Genomic DNA, 19638 nt, shown 5'->3' with positions numbered 1-19638 from the left:
GCGTTGCGTGTACGAGTAATGAACATGTTCGGGATCTGGAATCAGACGCGGATCCATAGTCGAGAAGGCTGCCTAGTGGCGCTTGGACGAATGTCGGATTACCATTGCACTGTAAACGGACTTTATCCTCAGGACTTTAATCGATTCAGGTCAGCAGCCATGAGGGGCTAAGGAGCAAGTCCGAGGGGACTCACCGGAGATGGACATCTGCCAACCAACAGAGCTCCGTCCTCGTGTACCCTATACCATATTGGCAGGTGGCTGAACATATAGCAACTTCAAGCTTGCTTGACGAGTGATGTTGATTACAATAGCAATTGCGAGAAAGAGGTTAGCATGATAAAGGCCGCTTGGCCGCCGCCTTGCTGGACCCATTGAGTGCTGAGAAATGGTATTCTAATCAGGCCAGAAGATCATGATTTGATTTTCTCGGGTCAGTCAGGGTCTTTTTGTTGGCTGACGGGAAGCCCGGGACGATCGTTAGCCAGGGGGGTGAAACTCTCTCAGTGGTGGTTTTTTTTTTCGTCTCCAGCGCTGTATCATCACTGTAACCACCATCATTGCATTCGACTGAAAAAGAAAGGGAAAACGGCAAAGGGTAAACGGGACGATGGAAGCATGAAGAAGAGGCGGGGAATTCGAGGTAGGGGTAAAGGCTGAAAGTACGAGGTACGAAGTCGATCATTGGCCTGCTGGTGATTCCTTCCGTGTTCCATTTCCCGACGAAACAGTCGGTGCTTGTATTATTCCGAGAGCCTTTAAGGTTGGTCTGACGAGTATATTTGGATTAATTTGACTCCATTTCTTGATCCCGAGCTGTGACCGATCATGTCGCATTGCTTCGCATTGTATTGCTGCCCATCTCATCGCATCTCATATCATGTCATGCAATTGTGTGGTTGTTGGTTGCCCAACCACTGAAGTGCGCGTCCGTCGCATCGCCATCGCACCGCACAACAACGCACCGCATCACCGCCGTTTCTGACGCATCCGCCGTTTTGCCATTTACTCGACTGGCATCCATGTTGCTGCTCCCAACGATCGCCGCAATTTCGGAAGCTAGATCTTGTTTTCGCACCTCTACTCTAGCCATGGCGTCCGAGTGCTACCTGATGACTAAAGGGCGGAATGTTTTTTTGTTTCCATCCTCCATGTTACCGGCAACGCCAACGTCAACGTCAACGTTAACCCCGAGCCGATGGTTGGTAACTAGAGCCGGCCAATGGCACTCGATACCTGCACGGCGGTTTGCACGCCATGTCTCGCAGGCGGATGTCACTGCGCCGGAAACCGTTATATCCGCACTGCCCGCGACCCCTAGTCAGTTGCTTGGACGAGTACGGCATACTATGCGAACTAAGGTAGGTAGCTGACAGAATCCATGGCACTATTGCGTCCGGATACAAAGACGAGCGAGACAAAGCGTTGGCCGGGCTCAAGTTAGCTTTTGGGGGATGCGACGGCCTCAGCCGACTCAGAATCATTTGGGCTCGTCGTCAATGCACTCGAGCGCTTGCTTCAGCTACCGTACGGCAGATATTACGGAGTACAGAATATCACATTTCTACTGGTACTTTGTGCCCTTGCCGCGCGGGCAATTGTACGATACAGGATAGGTACGCTCTCCACCAAACACCTCCGAGGGCCCTGCTCGTGCAACGGAGTGGTAGTCTCATCGGTAATGGAGTAACGAGGGGTCTGATATCCTAGAAAGGGGGGAGGGGCCGTCGTCGTGTTTGCAACGCGCAGCCTTACGGTTAGCTCTCCAACGACACATTACTTGCAGGAGAGATTGCTAGTCCAAGTACGGAGCACTCTGCTACTGTATTTGCAAGCAACCAGGGCTCAAGGGATTGCCACACGCCCGTCTTGGCTACAGGAGATTGCCAGGATTTTCTAATCCGAGTTCGTCCGCCCGGCTGTCGCTACTTGTCGACTGGGTCGGCATCTCTTCGTTCTTGACTCGGATATCAAGTCTTCTAGCTGAGTGTCAATGCGGTCGTTCATGCACGTCCAATTACATCTTCTCAAAGCGTTACCGACGAACAGGTAAATGACTCTTCTTCCCCCCTCATATCCGCAACAATCTCCGGCGGTAAGCCATGCCGAAGACATGGCTGACACGATCCGGAGAGTACATCACCACCATCACCACCATTTCCCTGCATACTTTTTGTTTCATGGAGCCTGATCATCTCGACACTAATACGGGATACCGACACTCCGGACGCTTTATCTCCTACCGAGGTATTCGGAAAGAGTATGTAAACTGCGATTAAGAGGGGCGAAAGATGAGGAGATATGTCAGGCCATTGAGATATCTGAGCAATACGCTTGATACGCAGCCAATTTGGCGTATCTGACATGCACAAAGTTATAGCGTTGGCTTTACCATGATAACTTCACATTAAAAGCCACGAGTCTTTCTCTGCAGATGAGTAATGCCATCTTGCAATGGGTTCTTTTGTCTCGCCAGACGCTTTAGCCAGGGAAAAGAAAAGGGGGGGAGGGGTGGCTATCGAGAGGTCCCTGCGATTCCCAAATCACATCGCAATCTGGTCCCGAGAGCACGGCCCCTCCGCCCTGTCGTTCACTAATGCTCCTGGGATATCCCAGTCGCTACTCAGCCCTGCTGTCGGGTCGTGTGAGAAGGTGTGCGTGGAGGGAATGCGGGAATGCTTCTTAGGCCGCACGCCGGCCCTACCAGGGTGGAGAGAACATGAGTTACCGTACCTCGAGGACCGGGGCATTTGTACAGTACTCCGCACAACTACGGCTGACTGCGGATACTTGGCGCCTCATTAAGTCCTCTTTATTCTCACACAAAGTCGCAATACTCGGTCCTTTTTCCTGTAGCTCTGCCCTACAGCCGCGTGGAGAAGACTGACGTTGTGGCGCTCAATTTCACTTGAACACTGGCATCTTTCCGTTACCCGTTTGGCAATTGCTCGTCTAGGTAATTCGCATCTCGTTTAGCCGCGCTGTTGCTCATTTATTCTGCTGCCTACGAAAGTTCTTGGACTAATAACTGCATCTCCACAGATTTCTGTGGCTGACAACTACCTGCATCTAGCATTTGAGGAAGTCGGGCATAAAATTTATCCGTCTCTTGGTTCTGGTTCTTCCGTATTGATGTGATGGAACAAGGAGGCAGTCGTTGTCTCTTCACGGGGCAGCTTAAGTGCTTTCTGCTTGGCAATGACCTGACGTTGCATCGGGGCTTCTGCCCAACCCTCTGAGCCCAATGCTTTGATCAAACGGAAATGATGCAAGCTTACGATGGATTGAATAATTTGCAATGCAAAGGAAGGAGATCGCACGAGCACTAACAACATGGGATGACTGAGCCTGTATCTCCCTCGTCTTTCTTAATGAGGCCGTGCTGCATACGGCGCCTGCTACTTCCCAACTCGTCCCCCATGTATGGGGATAATGGGGATATGGACAGCCTGCTTCTGGTTTCCAAAGAACTGCATCTTCTTCTTGATGATCCAATCCAGTCCCTGGTCTCTTGGGTGGAACCCGCAGTTCCAGTCCGCTGGCTTGGTGACCACTACCCGGCCTTGTATCTGGATCCATCGATGTTGCATGGACAAGCCACTCGACCCATGAGTCTCTCATGCCGCACGCCCTCTTAACCTGCTCACTCATCAAGTGGCCCAAGCATGGATTGCCTTGTGGGTGGAACCTCCGAACCGTCGGTACGGTAGCAGGCCGTCATGTTAGTAGCCTACTACTGGCGCTATCACCACACCCTACATACAAGTCCCAAGTTGCTTGCACCACGGAAAGACTGCAGCCATAGGCGAGATAAAGGGGACTAAGTACAATCAGCATCAGAAACCACTAAGGAGGAAGAGGCTAGTATGTCTCTGCATGCCGCGAAGCTTACCAAAACTTACTCCCTTGACATGGAGAAGGGTGAAGAACGTACCCATTCGACTTATCCCTAGAGCAGCAAGCATGAGCGATATCCGCCGCTGCCAGCTCTGGCCCGGTGGGAATCTTGCCGTCCATTGTCTCGTCGAAAACCGTTCCATCGTGTCTGCTCTGATTCCCTCACACCCCCCCAGCTTTCATTAGCGTCGTACGCATGTGCTCCCTCGTGCTGTCAGTTAGTGGCACACGGGTCGATTACTCGGACTAGCTCTTCGGCTCGTCTGGTTTCCAAGGAAGAATGCGCACCCATATTGGGGGGCGTTTGCCTTGAGGCCGCTCGGCGACGCTCCGTGCATGCTGCTACTGCTGCTATCTCATCGCCATCTAGCCGGGTGGAATCGAATGCCTTGTGTTTCTGCGTGGCATTGATTTTCGTCCTTGTTCCTGCTTGCACGCCCGCACTAGAGGAGGTGCCGTGTCGACCGAGGCGGAGCCCTCCCTCAGATCACGACTCCATAAAGACAGACGCCTCCGGCGCATCTTAATTCTTTAACCGACTGTTTCTTCCTGCTGCCGCAAAACAAGCTCCAAGACCTTTTCTAACAACTCAAAATCGCGATCGTCATACTCCGTACTTCAGTGCTTGTTCGCAATCGTCTGACAAAACGGAAGCTAGACCGCGGGCCTACACGAACGCCTCGGTCAGCACGTGTTGAGCGATCCCCTCCCATCGCCAACCGGCATCCCACTTAATTCTCACCATACCCTGCCCGCCTCCTCTCACGAGTATATGGATCTCTTCTCCGCGTCCTGAACTCTCTTGGATACTGCTACTACTTATATCTGACAACTTCCTCACCGCCTTGACATCGTGTTTTCGACCTTTGTGTATAATACCCGATCGTGATAGCGTGCAACGACATCCCCCCCACACGTCTCTCGATATACCCACTGCCTGCTCTATCTCTTGTTCTCTCTTTTCTTCCTGACCTTTGAGCTCAACGTCGCACACCAAATCATTACGTGGCTTGGCATCAAGAACTCTCTACTACTCTAATTCAACTCTCAAGAATATTCACCCCTCTACCATATATGGTCTTGGGATAGCCAATCCTTTCTGCTTGACTGGTTTTACAACAAGACATGGCACAGGGACTTTGGCCGGATCAGGAGGGCATGTCGCCCGAACTCAACCTACCTCAGCAAGAGCGGGTCGATCGCCAGATGATTCGACACCTGCTTGGTAAATACTCACGAGAGGAACTGGGAAGGTTGCTACAAGAAGAAGGCCGCCTATCACCTTCTTCATCATGTAAGTCGTTGCTATGCCCTTGTTAGTCGACAGGCACGACTTTATTGTGTTGTTGTAGTTGGAGATTCTGTATTGGTGTCTCTAACACGTCTACCCTTTTACCGCAGATGAGGAAAGATCCTTCATGCTCTCAAGTAGCGGAAGCTCGCACGAAGACTCGTCAAATATGTTCGACTCAACGAGCAGCAACAACGCATTCTCAGATACGTCATCTACATGCGGCAGCGTCACTTCCAACGTTTCACCTCGAGCGAGCACCAGCCGCAAGCGCCACGCAAGTCCGTCGACGACTCGAGCTAGCATAGCCCTTACCGATGAATCGTCCTGGGATGCCGAGGATACCACACCTACGACAGCAGCTCCCAAGCAGAAGGGCTCATTCACCTGCGGATTCTGTCTCGAAGAGGGCATCCAGAAGACATGTACACGCAAGAATGACTTGAAGCGCCACATGGAAGATTTCCATCACACAAACGCACAATGGTTCTGCCGGCATCGAGGCTGCCAGATGGTCTTTGATTGGCAAACGGCCTACAAGGCTCACCTCAAGAACTCCCATGGCGGATCAAGAATGAACCTGGATGACGCCAAGGTTCCGCTGTGTCCCCAGACGGTATTCGCGTGCGGTTTTGAGAACTGCCTTCAGGTTTTCGAGGCGCCAAGCGACGCTCATGCCGGACCTACCTTCAAGGAGTACGTGAGCCATGTTGTCAAGCACTTTGACGAGGGCGCAAGCAGTGGCCAGTGGAGTTACTCGGCGAGAATGCGTAACCTGCTCCGTCAATCTAGCGTCTTGAGCACTTGGTCACAATCATTATGGCCAGACGCAGACCCAAGTCGCCTACGGTGGAATTCCCAAACTAGCAGTGTTTTGAGAAAGCGCCTAGAAACTAGACATCTTGGCGACCTGCAGTTCCTCGTCCAATACGCTATTGCCCTTGGCTCAAGCCCCAATGGCGCCATTCAGAACTTCCGCGCGGACTTTGTGACTCCCATCCGCAGCGAGTGCAGGATGGCGATCCACGGCCACAACAGGGCAGGTGTTCCGGCAGCAACAACCACTCCGGAGCCAGATCACATGGTTCAGTACGGCATGTCGAATGCTGCCAATCCAGCCATGGTCGCATATTACCAGCGACAGGCTTACATGCCTCAGCCGGCACAGCCGCAGATGCACTCATCAGGATACACCTTTCACAATGCGCCTCCCTCTCCGGGTTACGACGCCCACCAAGCTTTGCAACAACAACAGCAGCAGCAACAGCAACAGCAGCATTCACAGTACATGGGCATGTCCGACACCCCGATGGTTGGGACTGATTACGTACCACATGCGAATGGCAGTCTCCAGACTATGCCCGCTGCTTATGGCGCCAATGGCATGCATAGTCCCGCACCCACGGATATATGCGGTACCGCAAGTCCGGGCTCGAATATGGAACAGCGGGCTAATAGCTACGCATACAACTCTTCTCCATATGCATACTAAATCACGAGGGTAGCAGCACCTCGTACCACAGACTACTTAGAGTTACATACAATAAGACCAATGTGACCACTCTTCCCTAGTGGTTGCTGGCCTCGCGGCATAGCAGATCGAACATACATTTTTTGTTTTGATACGAAACACACATGTGCCCCGAAGATACCGGCACGGACGGATATGCATATATTACTATAACACCGGTTCGGGCAGGGTTGGGGGAGGTTTTTTACTCAGAGCTCCTGGGGGGCCGGAGGGTAGACGATGACACAATAACGGCCGCCATGCACACATTTTCATTTTTTACTCTTTTCGTTCTGGTTCATCTATTTTACTTTCTCATCTCTTCTAATTCTCTGTCCCTCTTTTTTTATACCCTCATCAGCACGCATTTACTTGAGCAGTAAGATTGATTTCGAAGCGGAAGAGCGACGATCACTGCACTTACACATTATGACCATTTCTTTTTTTCCTTCTCTTTGCTCCAATATACACGAGAGAGCGGCGGGTTTCTTTTCCTTTGTTCTGGGACTGGCACACGAACTATGGGATGCGGGTATAGGTCAAAGGGGATTATTTGCGACTACAGTACGGGGTGGGCGAATTTACGGGGCAACGTTTTTCTCTTTTCTCTTTTTCTCTATGTCTTGGTCTTGGCTTTATTCATTTGGGAAAGTGTTTCAACGGAATGAATCATTATTTTTGCGGGAGTAGGAGCAACAAAAATGGATTACTGTGTGCAAGATTTACCTAGACCAAAGATGTGTGGACCTTTATTAGACGAGTGGTTTATTCCATCGTGGATGCAGCAATGCACGTATCAATACCCCCTCCTCCCTCTTTGTATCAGTTGTTGCTACAGTACGGCGTTTAGGTAATGTGACGCATCAAGTTTGTTTCTAGCCAACAGCGCAGTGCAGCAAATTAAGAGTGATGAAATGATAGATAATCCATCAGGAAGTAGAAAGTAGAAAAACCCGCCGAGGGAACGGAAATTCCCGACGAATCGAGGTACATAATCTTAGAAAAAGGACGGGTGTGATGACGGGCATTAGATTTCCTGCGAGTGTTTCGCTCGGACTGGGGCATCGGGGTTAGTTGGAGAAGCAACTAAAAAGTTTGTTTTATACTGCTGCCTGTTTTTTGTCTATCATGTAATCCATCATGTAATCCATAGTTTTCCTGTTTTTTGTCTGTCTTTTGTCTTTTGCTTGTCTTCCCTGTCACAGGGGGATGAGGGGAGGGGGGCATTTTCTGCTTACTTGCTTTTACTGTATGATTTTCTCTTGTTTCTGTCTTTGTCGTCTGCATGCGGTTTAGGTGGGCCTCCGTCATCCTCTGGAAAATGTGATGGATGACTTTTTCTGCTTGTTCGTGTTGTTGCAAGCGCGTATGTAATGTCATGGCGTGCCGTAATTATTGCTTGTTCAAGAGGCAGCAGATCCTTGAGGGGAAGGCAAGCCGAGAGAGACAGATATAACAGCATAGACAAGGGGGGCGATTCACACAAGCTGAGCCACTAAAGCAACGACAAGTTTTACGTGTAAATGCGAGGTGAGCTTTTCCCCCATGTACACATCATCAATCACAACCTGGGTGCTCATCATTTTCATTTCACTGTTGGGTCTTTGCTTTTTGTTATGTCTTGGTCTTTTGTTGAATGCTACGGCGTGCTTTTCTTGGCGGATTGTGTACCCTGTAAGAAGCGGTAAAACTGAATCGGGACATGCTTTTGGTCATACTACATGTTTATTTCATCACCATTATCCGTTTTTGCGAGGGCTTTTAAGCGGCTCTGCGCATCATTTTCCGTTTTATCTCGGGAAGGATTTTGCGGGTGTGGATATTGGGTTTTTGTGATCCCATCTGATTTGAGGCTGGGTCTTGTCACTTGTGTGAAAAGGGTGAGGCCGGCACATCTTACGGGTAGCATGGGGAGGAGCACCAAGCCTGCATAAAATATCTGCAAGGCGCAAAAAAGGACAAGCCCTATGTAAATCAGACAGTCACAGACAAGCAGACAGACCGAGAGACAGAGGGAAAAGGGAAAAAGTTACAGGTATCAAAAGGATGGAGGAGACGTGGGAAAAAAAAAGCAAGAGGGTGGTATTGGGGGGAATGGATAGGCAAGTGAGAAGTTTAGCACAAGGGGGTGTGCGGAAGGTGTTTGGATGGATGGGGGAAAGAGGAGGAAGAGAGGGAGGAGGGGAATATGCTTTTTTTCCATCTGCTGGAAACTTGTTTGCTCGACTTGTTCTGCTGGTATGCGTTGATCCTGCTGTTGCATGATTATCTGCTGATGAATAATGATTGATCATATTTGAGCGTGACGGCCGTTGCATGTGCCGGAAAAAGGGTGGTATTAGGGTTAGGAAGAGGTGGTAGTGGCAAGTAGCAATAAAGCGAATTCGGAGTAACAGCACGTATTTGTCCAAGTGAGATGGAAAGACGGCATTACGAGTTATGAGAGAGAGAGAGGGAAATGATAGTTGAGAGTGAAGGTCTTACAGCGCATCCGAGGACGACCTTGACAAGAGACAGAGAGACGGAAACAGAGGGCAGAGATTGGCACCTGGTCGGCCGATGTTTGATTGGTTTCTCGAGGGGGTGCCGTGAGCAGGTACCGATTGCCCGGATGCTGACTTGCGTGCATTAATAGAGTGCTGATTTTATCTCTGGATGTTCTTTTTTTGGGAGAGGGCATGGGAGAGAGAGTGGCATATCTCGGCAAGGGGAAGAGTCAGCGAGAAGGGGGTTCTTTTTCTGATTGTTCGCTGTCTCTTCTACGTTTACAGTTAGAACGGTCAAGTATAAAGAGATGCTGGCGAGCGGCCCCTACGGCAATGGGTCAAAAAACTAACTGCCATCATTGTCCAAACTGCTAGTGGTGAAACTAAATCCAGCACTACAGACAACACTGACAAGTAGGTATTTAGCATCAATTAACACAACCGAGGGGGGCGTGCGACGATGAGAAACAGAGCAACAACCAGAAAAGAAAGAAAAAAAAGCCCGCGGCGGGCCTAAGTAAAAGTGGCGGAGCCCGTCTCCGAAGAAAGTCGCCCATGGGGCCGACAGGGCTGGCGGGAAGCGGACGCATAACGCTCTAGAGTCGGTCGGGTCTGGGTCTGGGGGGGATTGGGATGGCTGATGATTTTCCCTCTTTTTTCGTTTGGGGTAAGTCTTTCGAATTTGGAATCCCCGGGAAACAAGGCACCGCCATGGGAGGTGAGAAGGGAAGAAAAAGGCTGGCGCTGGCGGGGGGGAGTGCGTAAGCACTTCATTACGGACAAATTAATGCTTTTCTGTCGCCCCGTGTAGGTAGAAGGCGCGGCTAAAGGCGGCCGGCCCTTGTCTTGGATATGCGATATGTATGTAGACGAGCATTGTGAGTCCACGTGCAGGATGAGAAAATGAAGCAACTTTGAGCGAGCGAGTTTTCTGATGAAGCCAATGGCCAATGGAATGGATACCCGAATGCCTAGAAAGCTGATGCCGCGGCGAGGCCGTATGACAAAAGCTACAATCGTTCCCCCGACAAAGAGCTGCTAACTAACAGCAGATGCTAATAGCAAGTAGCAAGCTCCAGATGCAGTAAAAGGGTGGGAGGAGAAAACGGAGACGGACTGCCGTCTCCTTTGGCTCACAAGGTCCGTCCGGCGGCAAGTTTTTTTCCTTTTTCTTTTTGACAGACAGCCTGTGTGACACGTTGGCGACAAACAAGACGAGATCCGCGGCAATGGGGTACCACAGGGCAAGCCGCTCAGCTGACTGGCGTCCGAGATGTGCCATGGGTGACCCCGGGGGTGTGTGTGTCCGTGTTGCCAAAATTGGCGTCAAGAAAGAAAGTGGTAGGATTACAAAGCAATATAGTGGCCTAGACGAGTAAGTGTACGGATAGAGAGGCATGATGGGTTAGTGGACAGACAGGTTGATCCATGCTGAATGGCTGGTTGGGAATGGATGGACGCTTTACGATTAATGTTGTTGCCAACAGCCTAATCTACTCGATGATAAGGCGAAGCCAAGAAGCGAGACGAAACGCCAATCGTTTGCCCGATGGCGCGCTAGATAGGGTAAATAGGACTTTAGGTTTGTGGCTGAAGGGTCTGGAATTCATCTGGATCACGGAAAGAAACAGGTTACTGGAGTTCTATATTATCAAGCAAGAGATCCGAGGTGATGGAAGAAGCGACACTGCTGGACGACTCTTGTCCCTGCTTCTCTGTATAATACTCGTACGTACTGCGTACATCCATGGAGCGAGGTGACTGGCGTAGCATTTGGGGGTGGGCAGAAGGGGGCCAAATGTGTCAAGTAAACTAATCACCCTGCAGATAATGTCAATGTGTGTGAGATGTGAGTGAGTGAGTAAGTGTGTGTGTGTAGCTGTCTGTGATGCCGGTAATGAATCGTGTTTTGGTAGGGCAGACTTATCAAAGAGCTGAGCGTCGGTAAACGGCCCAAACTCGATGCCGCTCGGAGGGCTGGACTGGCTGGCTAGGAGAAATTGTCCTCGTGCAACAATGGGCGGGAAGAAGATTTCTGGAATTGAAAAGGGAGCACAGCTCCGGGGCACCACGTGGCGGAGGCTGTTGGAAGGGTGGTGAAGAAAACGGACAAGAGAGGCGCCTGTTGGAAGGAATCACGCCACGGCTTGTGGTTGGCAGGAAACAAGGTTGGCTGGTGTGGACGCCAATTCCCTCGGATTGGTCTGCCTCCATTCCCATGGCTGCCCTTTCATTATGATTGGGCGCTGCTTTGATCACTTGGTCGACGAGTTCTGGACTTTCAAACGGCAGCATCTAGAGGCGCTCGGGTGGTGTGTTGGGGGGTAAAGGGGTACAAGTTGGTGGTTGCATGTGGTTTGCTGAGAAGATGGCGAGTATAACAGTAGCAGCACTCGTATGGATGTAGCAGTAGCAGTAGCTATGAGACTGACTGGTGGAAGAACCGGCCCTCGATGAACTGCTGCAGATCGTAAACGGTCCGTCCTGTGTGCACAAAGACGGGAATTGCTGTTTCTGGTCCTTTGGGCCGAATGTTGTTGGTTCCATCGACACAGCTGGGCCTAGATCTTCATTAGGGCTGAGATGAACTGAGGAGCAGTCAACCAAACCAAACCAGGCTATTGTCCGCAGGGCTACATTAGCACCACTAACATCAGCTGCTTGCAGTAGCTGAGAGCTGCTCTGGATGCCAATGCTCTTGGCCTGCTGTAGCTGACCTGACTTGGATGGATCGTCTGATTGCCCACCCTCATCTCCGTGCGTTGCCACTGTCTTTCCCTTCCCTTGGGATTGCCGTCCCAGAGTCACGAAAAGAGGACGCTGTCCGTGGCTCATTACTCGTGAGCCTGCATTCGGGTGGTGCTGCGGGCTTTAGAAAAGGCACTTGTGCGGAGAACCGGGGGGTGTTGAGGATCCATGCCCAAAGATTGCCAGCCAGCGAGGGTTTTTCTTCGTCTCTCTCTCTTCTTTTTTCACCTCTTCTTCCCTCACTGCCTGTTGCTATCAATTTTCACAAACGGAGTCGCGCGGCGTCAGCGACAAAGTGGGCAGAGGACCGTGCGCTGAGGGATCGATGCATCCCATGGAGCTGGAGCTGGTGCTGGCGATTGGGTTCTATGGTCATCATTACTCCGAAATCCGATCCCAACACACATCTCGTCACGCTGTCCTGGTCCGTATGGGGTAGCAGGTACGAGGGGGAATCGCCCAAACAGTGATGCCTGTACGGAGTCCCTGGGCTGGGCGATCACATGCTGTCAGTGGCTGTGAAGGTGCGATAAGAGACTGAGAGAGGCTGAGAGACGAGGAGACGGGGAGACGGAGAGAGAAAGGATTCAAGAGAGGGGAATGTGCAAACAAAGCGCAGCAAGAACAGAGCAGCAAATACAACAACGCAAAGCCACTGCAGACAGGACAAGACAATCAGCGGCCGCACGCGGCAACCCACGGCGGCGGCCTTCACCGAGAGATGAGCAGAATGGCCTCGGAGAGCGGCGTTCCCGGGTCTGGTCTGCTTGGGCCAGCATCTGCTGCAAGACGCTGTCACTGCCTGGATGAGGCTCGGTGAGGCATGGCTGACCACGGACGGGCTCGTGCGGCGCTGGGCTGGACCAGGTTCTTGTTCTGAAGAGGCATCAATGCCGCGAGGTCCGTATCGTATCTGTGCTGGTGCTGTGACCGTAGTTGAAATAAGTGTGATAACCGTGATAGCCGCCACCAATATCCAAGCCATGGATGTCATGACTGGCGACGATACGTGTACCCGTACTGACCTGGGGCCTTGAACCTGGCCTGGCCTGGTCTTGCCTGGGATAATCCGTACTCCGTTTAAACTACTCCGCTTCTCTGTGAATCCGTATCACCACCAGGATCTGCTCTCCCGTCTGCTCTCCACGTGCGCGTCCAGGCTTGTGGAGAGGCACGACGACGGGGCTGGAAGGGAGCTGACATAAACGGAGCACAGCGCCGCTTTGGGCTTCAGCAGCTGATTTCTCTTTTGCTCTGGTCGTTTGCCGTCGCTTGAGGGCCAGACCTTGGCGCCTGGGCTGTGATGCCGTATCGAGAAGGAGCCGGAGAGCAGGCAAATCCTACATGCTCGTACCAGCCCGGACTGGGATGCGATGCCGAATGGAGGCGGTGGCGATTCGAGCAAGTGGTCTGGTCTGGTCTGGCTGGTGTGGTGTTTGCAGGCTGCAGCCGCCTGGCCTGCGCGCATTAGTGGAGGCCATAATTGACATTAATAGCATCAAATCGCGAGCTGAAGGACGTTGGATTCGCCGTTTATATCTACTAGTGATGCCCGGAGCTGTGCGCACGCGAGACTTTTTTCAGGGCTACGGACGGAATACAGCTAGTAGATACGCAGCATGGGAGGGCTTGTGCGAGTTTTGCCGTTTTGCATGGATGGATTTCTCTGCTCTAGTCTTGCTTGATGCCGCTTAGCGATCTGCGGGTTTGCTACAGATAGGCATGGAGTACGGAGTAGAGACGTAATTGATCAATTAATACCGTGGAAGAAATGAACAGGGCGGCATTTACGGAGTACCGACTGCACAGAAACAAATCCCCTCACTTCCGGCAGCTCGTTTGCCTCAGCCTTGTGTTGCCCAGCAGGTCTCACTTTGATTGCCGTCGGTCCACGTCCGGTATTTGTACCACCAACAGAAGCTGATTTGATGTGACGGCAATGCATGGCCACGAGTAAGTTGTTATTTGATATTTCGCACCCTGGTCTGCTCGAGTCCGCAGGCGTTATTGGCAACCAGCCAATCCCAGCGGCCCATCCTCATCGTCCCGTGTTTGGCGTCATCTTATCCTACCTTGTCCAGCCTGGTCTTGTTTGCGCCCAAAACGAGCCCGCTGCGTGATCGGCCTAGCCGGGTTCCTGGCGGTTTGATAGCACTCTCGGCTCTCCACCTGCAATTTGTACCTGACCCGTAGGTACTGTGTTGTGTTGTATCAACCATCCAGTCTAGTACGAGAATGCGACAGTAAAGCACGAGCCGTGGCAACACACATGAATCTTCAACGTCTGCATGTGGTGTTTTTACCGGTATTTGGAGGCAGGCATTACAGTGTTAGCGCATGTGCCCTGCAACTTGGTCGCTATCGGGAGCTGCGCTAGCTGGGTCGAGGTACCTTGGATGCGCGGCCAAGCGTCAGCACTTGCGCTGCTCGCACTCCAAGGTACATATTCTTAGGCTCTGGACTCGCTATTTTTTGTCCATGGAGGATCTGCTGCTGTTATCTGGGCGACTTTGGCTGCAGGAATGGTGGCTGATGGCTGCTGCTACTGTGCCTACTGCTGCTCACCCAGTTGACCGAGCGAGGATAACGCATTGCATTGCATTGCATTGCATCGCATGACCCCTGGATGGATTGCTCTTGAATTTGATTGATTGATTGAATGAATTACTGAATGAGTGATTGATTGACTCCAGCGCATTTGCTTTGATTGGGATGGAGCAGACAAGACAGAGCACGCTCGTGTACTCTCTTTGTACCTGTAGAGTTGCTTTTGCCAGGCCCCGGGGCACGTGTTCGCCTGCCGCTGCCCTGAACCCTACAATGTTAGTACCTGCCAAGCGGCTGCGCTAGATGCATTCCGCGCCCTCTCTTTGACTTTTTTTCTCTCTCCATCTTTTTCGCCTTCGCCCATCGGCGCCGACTGCAATCCGCCGACTTTTCTCTTTTTTAGCTGCAACACCCGCCATAATGCCATGCCACTGCTTTTCAATGGTCGCCATTCCATGACGCCTTGTCGCATTTGCCGCCCCCTCATTGGCCTGGCTGCCCAGCTGGACCCTCCCCGGATGCCTCGCTTTTCCCTTCTAGAAGGACGGCAGAAGCCATCTGCCAGGGGTCTCCCAGCCCGTTTCCCGCATCCATGGTAAGAAATGCAGGGGGCCCAAGAGCTGGTAATTTACGACGGTCAGGCGACGAGGCTGCTCGCCCTGTGGTTGGTCATGGCCTCTCCGGATGGGGACGCCTTTCGACAGCGGACAGCCATTTTGGCCTTCGCCTGGTCCCACACCACCATCGAAAACTTTACACAAGTCGACAGACTTTTGCTCGCGGCTTTGGGCTAGCCAGAGCAAGCCAGAGGCAACTTGCGTTTCAGGACGGCATGGGGGCCGCTGTGAGAAATGACACTGTTCCTGAAACGGGGCTTGGTGCGTCTTGCTCGACAGGGGAATGCGTGACACCAATTCGTCGGATTCCACGACTCGACCGGGTTATGCCAGTCGCTGGGCGAGAAAGGATTTGGGATTAGGGATTAGGGGGGCGCAATTCATGCTCGCTCCCAAGAGTTAGGTCCCAGATGTGGCCCTACCACCCATTACCCATTTGTCCATCACCACAGCGCCCGACCCGGTGGGCTTGATTGCACACGCTGCCACTTTGCCTGGCCTTTTCTCCGACAGATCTTCTAGAAGCCTTCCCCGGCTTTTCGACCGTTTCTCCCCTCGCCATTTGTCTTTCTCCCCTTGCCTGGCCCTGGCGACTGCGTCCTTCCTCTCTGTCGCTCGTTCACCCAACCTCTGGCTTCTCATTCTCACTGAGAAGAAAAAAATTACCGTCCTTTTCTTGATAGGCAGTGCCTTGGCGGACTTCTCAGCCCCAGCGACTCAACGTTGAGGCGACGCTAATATTAATCCAAAATCTGAAAATCGATTCCTTCGATTGAGGGCGTACTGACCAGTTAATCACTCTCTTTGATCGTGACCGGCACGCGAGAGCGAAACTGAGCGGAATTTTCTGCAGCGCTCATACCGGCGCCGTACTAAGCGCTACTTTTTTTTCTTCCTCGCTTTCCTCTTGTTTCTTTTCTCTCTTCCTGTCGACTTTTTTCCTATCGCCGCATTGCGCGGCGGTTATGCGAGTTTGACGACGAGCGGTGGTGTCGAGTTGCCATCTCTCCATTTGGTAAGGATAAGGACATCGAACCGCGTTGCTTTTCTGGACGTGTCCGTGGGTAGCGACTTTTCATTGTCGATACCACTTTTCTTGTGGGTGCGGCGGATAGCTGGCCGTCGATTTCCATCAGAAGGACGAAGCGCGGTTAATTGTCGAATCGCAACAATCTTGCATCATGTTTCCATACGGGGCCGCGCCTGAGGAGTCTACCGTGCGTCCATTGACGGAGGAGGACCAACAGCTGCTCCTCGGGCTCGTTCACAAATACGGAGCCTCGAGTCTATTATTTGCCTTGACTGGCTATGGTGAACCATGTAGGTTGTCAACTGTTTCAAACTCGTGATTGCTTTTGAGTTCTGACATGATTCAGCACGGGCATCTGCGTTTTCTGCAAATACCCTCCTCAGCAGTGCGAGCGCGTCTTCAGTAGCATGGACTAATTCTGAGGCTGCCTCGCAATGCCGGTCTGATGAGGCGTCTATTCACACCTCATACACGTGGCCTGACGTTCAGAACGACATGCCACCTGTGCATGATGGAGAGGCTAACAAGATGACGACGACGAGTGAGCGGTCATGGCTCGACTCGCCTGTAGCAGTGCCATCCCCGATGATTCAGCCTCACGACGTCACGTCACACCCCTCTCCGCGCCTTGTTACGCCAACTTCCAAGAAGTACCAGTGCCCGATGTGCTATCTGGACAACAGCCCTGTCGGATTCGGCAGGAAGAGCGATTTTAAGAAGCACCTGCACAACTTCCACGGAGCCGACGTCGTCTGGATTTGCCGAACCAAGGGATGCCATTTGTCATTTTCGACCGAGCGTGCATACAGCACGCACGCCAAGGAAGCTCACAGGATGAAGGCTCTTCCCAACAGCGCTGCTCGAACGGAAATGTGCCCACAGCTCGTCTTCGCCTGCGGCTTCGGCAACTGTCGCGACCGGCTATTTGAGGCCCACAACTCGGAAGACGCCTCAGCAACACGCGATAAGCACTTTGAGCACATTGCCAAGCACTTTGAGGATGGCTTCGATGTCAGCAACTGGGAGTACAAGGTCCAGATGCAGAACCTCATGCGCCAGAAACAGGTGAAGCAAATCTGGAAGACGTGCATTTGGCCCAAGGAAAAAAGACAGCAGCTTCACTGGCGAGCACGGTCTTCCGGTGACTTGAAGCGTATGCTCGAGTGTCGCCATCTAGGCACCAACATCTCCAGCCTTGTTAGGCTGGCTTTCATTCTTGGAACTGCTCCATTTACAGTAACCTCCACACCGCCGCCAAACGAGATCGACATCTACTTTCAGCTTCCGTACAGGAGCCAGTGCCTGTTGGAGTCATCCGGCCACGCGTCCTTGGAAAGCACTGCTATGAAAATGGAAGAGGGCGGTTCACCTGCATTTAGCCTGCCCAAGAGCCGCTCAGGCATCACCAGCATCCCCCAAACCATGCTCAAGTTTTCCGGTCGCTCATTGAAGAAAGGTGCTCGACCGACAACACCTGCAAGCGTGATGAGCAATGGTGCCGACACAATCATGGGAGACGACTCGGCGGCTGGCCCGCACCCGGGAACACCGTTCCCCATCCCCAACGAGACTGTTTGGCCAGCAGATGCTCCGAAATTCGCGCCCGATATCCCAACCTCTATGCCAAAACAATTGAATAGCCCTGCCGATACATCCATCTTTGATCCCCAGCAGCAACAACACCAACTGCAGCAGCATCAATCAGCGCCACAACTCCCACTACTTCCACACCAACATCAGCAAGAGCAGCAATTGATGTACTCCATGCCGCCGCAAGATGACTCACAACAGGCGTGGATGGTAATGAACCAGCAGATTCCGGCATATCAGACACCCCAGGTGTTCCCGGAGCAGGCGGACATGATGAATGGACTTTACGACTATTCGATGAACACTAGCCAGACTTCGACAGTGCGGCCAGGAACTCCAACACCCCACAAGCGACCGGCATCGTGGAGTCGAATGATTAGCATGGAGAACCTTCGACCGTCCAAGAAGTCATCACCCGACACACCACCAGGAGGGATGCTTATGGGTATGTAAACGACTGGGCAGGATTAATACTAGCCAACCTACCAGCCAAGCATGACCATTGGCCTTTTTTCATCTTCGTCGCCAGCACGATCTAGATGGACGCTCTGCTAGCGAATGGCTCCACTCTTTTATCGATTTCTTATATGTCTTCTACATATATCCCTTGCCGCGATTGATTTCCTGTATTCTCAAACATATATACCACTACTTATACCAAACGGACCGGGACGGCAAATGTACGTTTAATTGGGGGAACCAACTTTTGGGGGGGGAAAGGGGGGAGGCGGATCGAATCGCATACCAATTTTGTCACTATGCTGACGCTGAGATACCATTTTCTTTCTTTCCTTTTATTTTCCTTTTTCTTTGCTGTTATGTGATGAACCGGCGTCGTTCACGAATCACACATATATAGACAGGGTGGGATCGGTCATTTGTGGCATTTATGTGGAGCGAATGGTGTCTTTTTTTTTTGTGTTATTCCTGTTACGCTACAATCGATGATGGGGGAAGTTTGTTTGAAAAAGTAGGGCCGAGAGATACATACGAATATATGTAGTGATGTCTGGTGAATATGACATTTTGCATAAAGGAGCAAATAATGTTGTACAATTGACCATATTTTGAAGCTGCCCTCTTTTTTTCTTTTTTTTTTCTGTTTGCTATCTCTTTGGTGCTAGTGGTTATCTTGCCGCGTGGTTTTGAAAGGGCGGAAGACGGGCTTGGCGATATGACGTGAAAGAATAACGTCATGCCATTTTGGCGTGCATATACGCACCAGCCCAGTGTCTTATGCTTCTTTTTCCGTTATTATGTATGAGTATGAGTATGAGTATGAGTACAGCTTCCGGATGTGCGTATCGGCCCGTCAGCTTACCCGCCATTTTGGGGGCCCACTCTGCGTTGCTGCGACTAGAGGGTATGTAGGGCGAACCGGACATGGGGAAGAAAGGCGGAGATGAAGAGGGTCAGTGTTGGAGGTTTTTTATGACCGGATGCCATTGAGTGGATGTTCTGAAGCGGGTGTGTTCTAGTAATACGCATGAGTGGATTGGTATGCTGAGCTGTTGAGACGAGTGATGTCCAGCTTATTTGGGGCTGAGACATTTGGGGGGAAGATGAAGCTACGGGAGACTTCAGGGGGGAAGATAGTACAGAAATCCAGGCACGGCTCTAGGAGAGGGGGGAAATGGGATGTCGTAAGGTAGTTTGGTTGTATTACATGTACTAAGAATTAATTCGACGGGACGGCTGGGCATATTTTGTGAAGATATGTAGTAGCCCTTAGAGGGACGCTGTTATTGGCTAAGTAAGGCGGTATAGAAGAGTATGAGCACGAGGTGAGGGAGATGGGAAGTAGGATGGTGGGTGGTATTGCAGTGAGTACGGAGTAGGGAGGTTTGATTCTTTATTCCTGTTCGTCGCCCTTTGCTGGTGTGCTGGAGGTGGTGGTGCGACATGCATTAGAGGGCGGGCTC

The 19638-nt window shown here is 51.7% G+C and overlaps 8 protein-coding genes across 8 annotated transcripts; 4 read left to right on the top strand and 4 right to left on the bottom strand.

The window, feature by feature from the left end:
* Window positions 1-1112: 1112 nt before the first annotated feature.
* Window positions 1113-1732, top strand: V8C40DRAFT_280936 (uncharacterized protein; the record flags this gene model as incomplete). Its single annotated transcript, XM_083221492.1, has 2 exons — window positions 1113-1337; window positions 1377-1732. The coding sequence occupies 2 exons, from the start codon at window positions 1113-1115 to the stop codon at window positions 1614-1616; spliced, it is 465 nt and encodes a 154-aa protein (XP_083071417.1). The 3' UTR covers window positions 1617-1732.
* Window positions 1733-3004: 1272 nt separating this feature from the next.
* V8C40DRAFT_276106 (uncharacterized protein) lies at window positions 3005-4017 on the bottom strand (the record flags this gene model as incomplete). The annotated part of the gene is made up of 5 exons (XM_083220806.1): window positions 3005-3121; window positions 3204-3247; window positions 3279-3639; window positions 3764-3776; window positions 3893-4017. 5 exons carry the CDS (start codon window positions 4015-4017, stop codon window positions 3005-3007), a joined length of 660 nt encoding a protein of 219 aa, XP_083071416.1.
* A 706-nt stretch (window positions 4018-4723) lies between these two features.
* On the top strand, window positions 4724-6904 carry V8C40DRAFT_55299 (uncharacterized protein). The gene is made up of 2 exons (XM_083223120.1): window positions 4724-5191; window positions 5299-6904. Exons 1-2 carry the CDS (start codon window positions 5023-5025, stop codon window positions 6678-6680), a joined length of 1551 nt encoding a protein of 516 aa, XP_083071415.1. The 5' UTR covers window positions 4724-5022; the 3' UTR covers window positions 6681-6904.
* A 1703-nt stretch (window positions 6905-8607) lies between these two features.
* V8C40DRAFT_55317 (uncharacterized protein) lies at window positions 8608-9125 on the bottom strand. The gene has a single exon (XM_083223121.1). It carries the CDS (start codon window positions 9014-9016, stop codon window positions 8681-8683), a length of 336 nt encoding a protein of 111 aa, XP_083071414.1. The 5' UTR covers window positions 9017-9125; the 3' UTR covers window positions 8608-8680.
* A 1985-nt stretch (window positions 9126-11110) lies between these two features.
* V8C40DRAFT_276104 (uncharacterized protein) lies at window positions 11111-11479 on the bottom strand (the record flags this gene model as incomplete). The annotated part of the gene is made up of 2 exons (XM_083220805.1): window positions 11111-11166; window positions 11296-11479. 2 exons carry the CDS (start codon window positions 11477-11479, stop codon window positions 11111-11113), a joined length of 240 nt encoding a protein of 79 aa, XP_083071413.1.
* Window positions 11480-12225: 746 nt separating this feature from the next.
* V8C40DRAFT_55248 (uncharacterized protein) lies at window positions 12226-13101 on the bottom strand. The gene has a single exon (XM_083223119.1). It carries the CDS (start codon window positions 12924-12926, stop codon window positions 12432-12434), a length of 495 nt encoding a protein of 164 aa, XP_083071412.1. The 5' UTR covers window positions 12927-13101; the 3' UTR covers window positions 12226-12431.
* A 1739-nt stretch (window positions 13102-14840) lies between these two features.
* Window positions 14841-15222, top strand: V8C40DRAFT_250541 (uncharacterized protein). The gene has a single exon (XM_083217000.1). It carries the CDS (start codon window positions 14905-14907, stop codon window positions 15076-15078), a length of 174 nt encoding a protein of 57 aa, XP_083071411.1. The 5' UTR covers window positions 14841-14904; the 3' UTR covers window positions 15079-15222.
* A 786-nt stretch (window positions 15223-16008) lies between these two features.
* Window positions 16009-18380, top strand: V8C40DRAFT_55227 (uncharacterized protein). The gene is made up of 2 exons (XM_083223118.1): window positions 16009-16416; window positions 16473-18380. The coding sequence occupies exons 1-2, from the start codon at window positions 16278-16280 to the stop codon at window positions 18167-18169; spliced, it is 1836 nt and encodes a 611-aa protein (XP_083071410.1). The 5' UTR covers window positions 16009-16277; the 3' UTR covers window positions 18170-18380.
* The last annotated feature ends 1258 nt before the right edge of the window (window positions 18381-19638 follow it).

Source organism: Trichoderma camerunense (assembly GCF_050948025.1).
Source record: "Trichoderma camerunense strain CBS 138272 chromosome Unknown V8C40scaffold_13, whole genome shotgun sequence".
Classification (NCBI taxonomy): domain Eukaryota; kingdom Fungi; phylum Ascomycota; class Sordariomycetes; order Hypocreales; family Hypocreaceae; genus Trichoderma; species Trichoderma camerunense.
The sequence above is the reverse complement of the archived record's forward strand: the minus strand, read 5'-3'. Positions and strand labels throughout refer to the sequence as shown.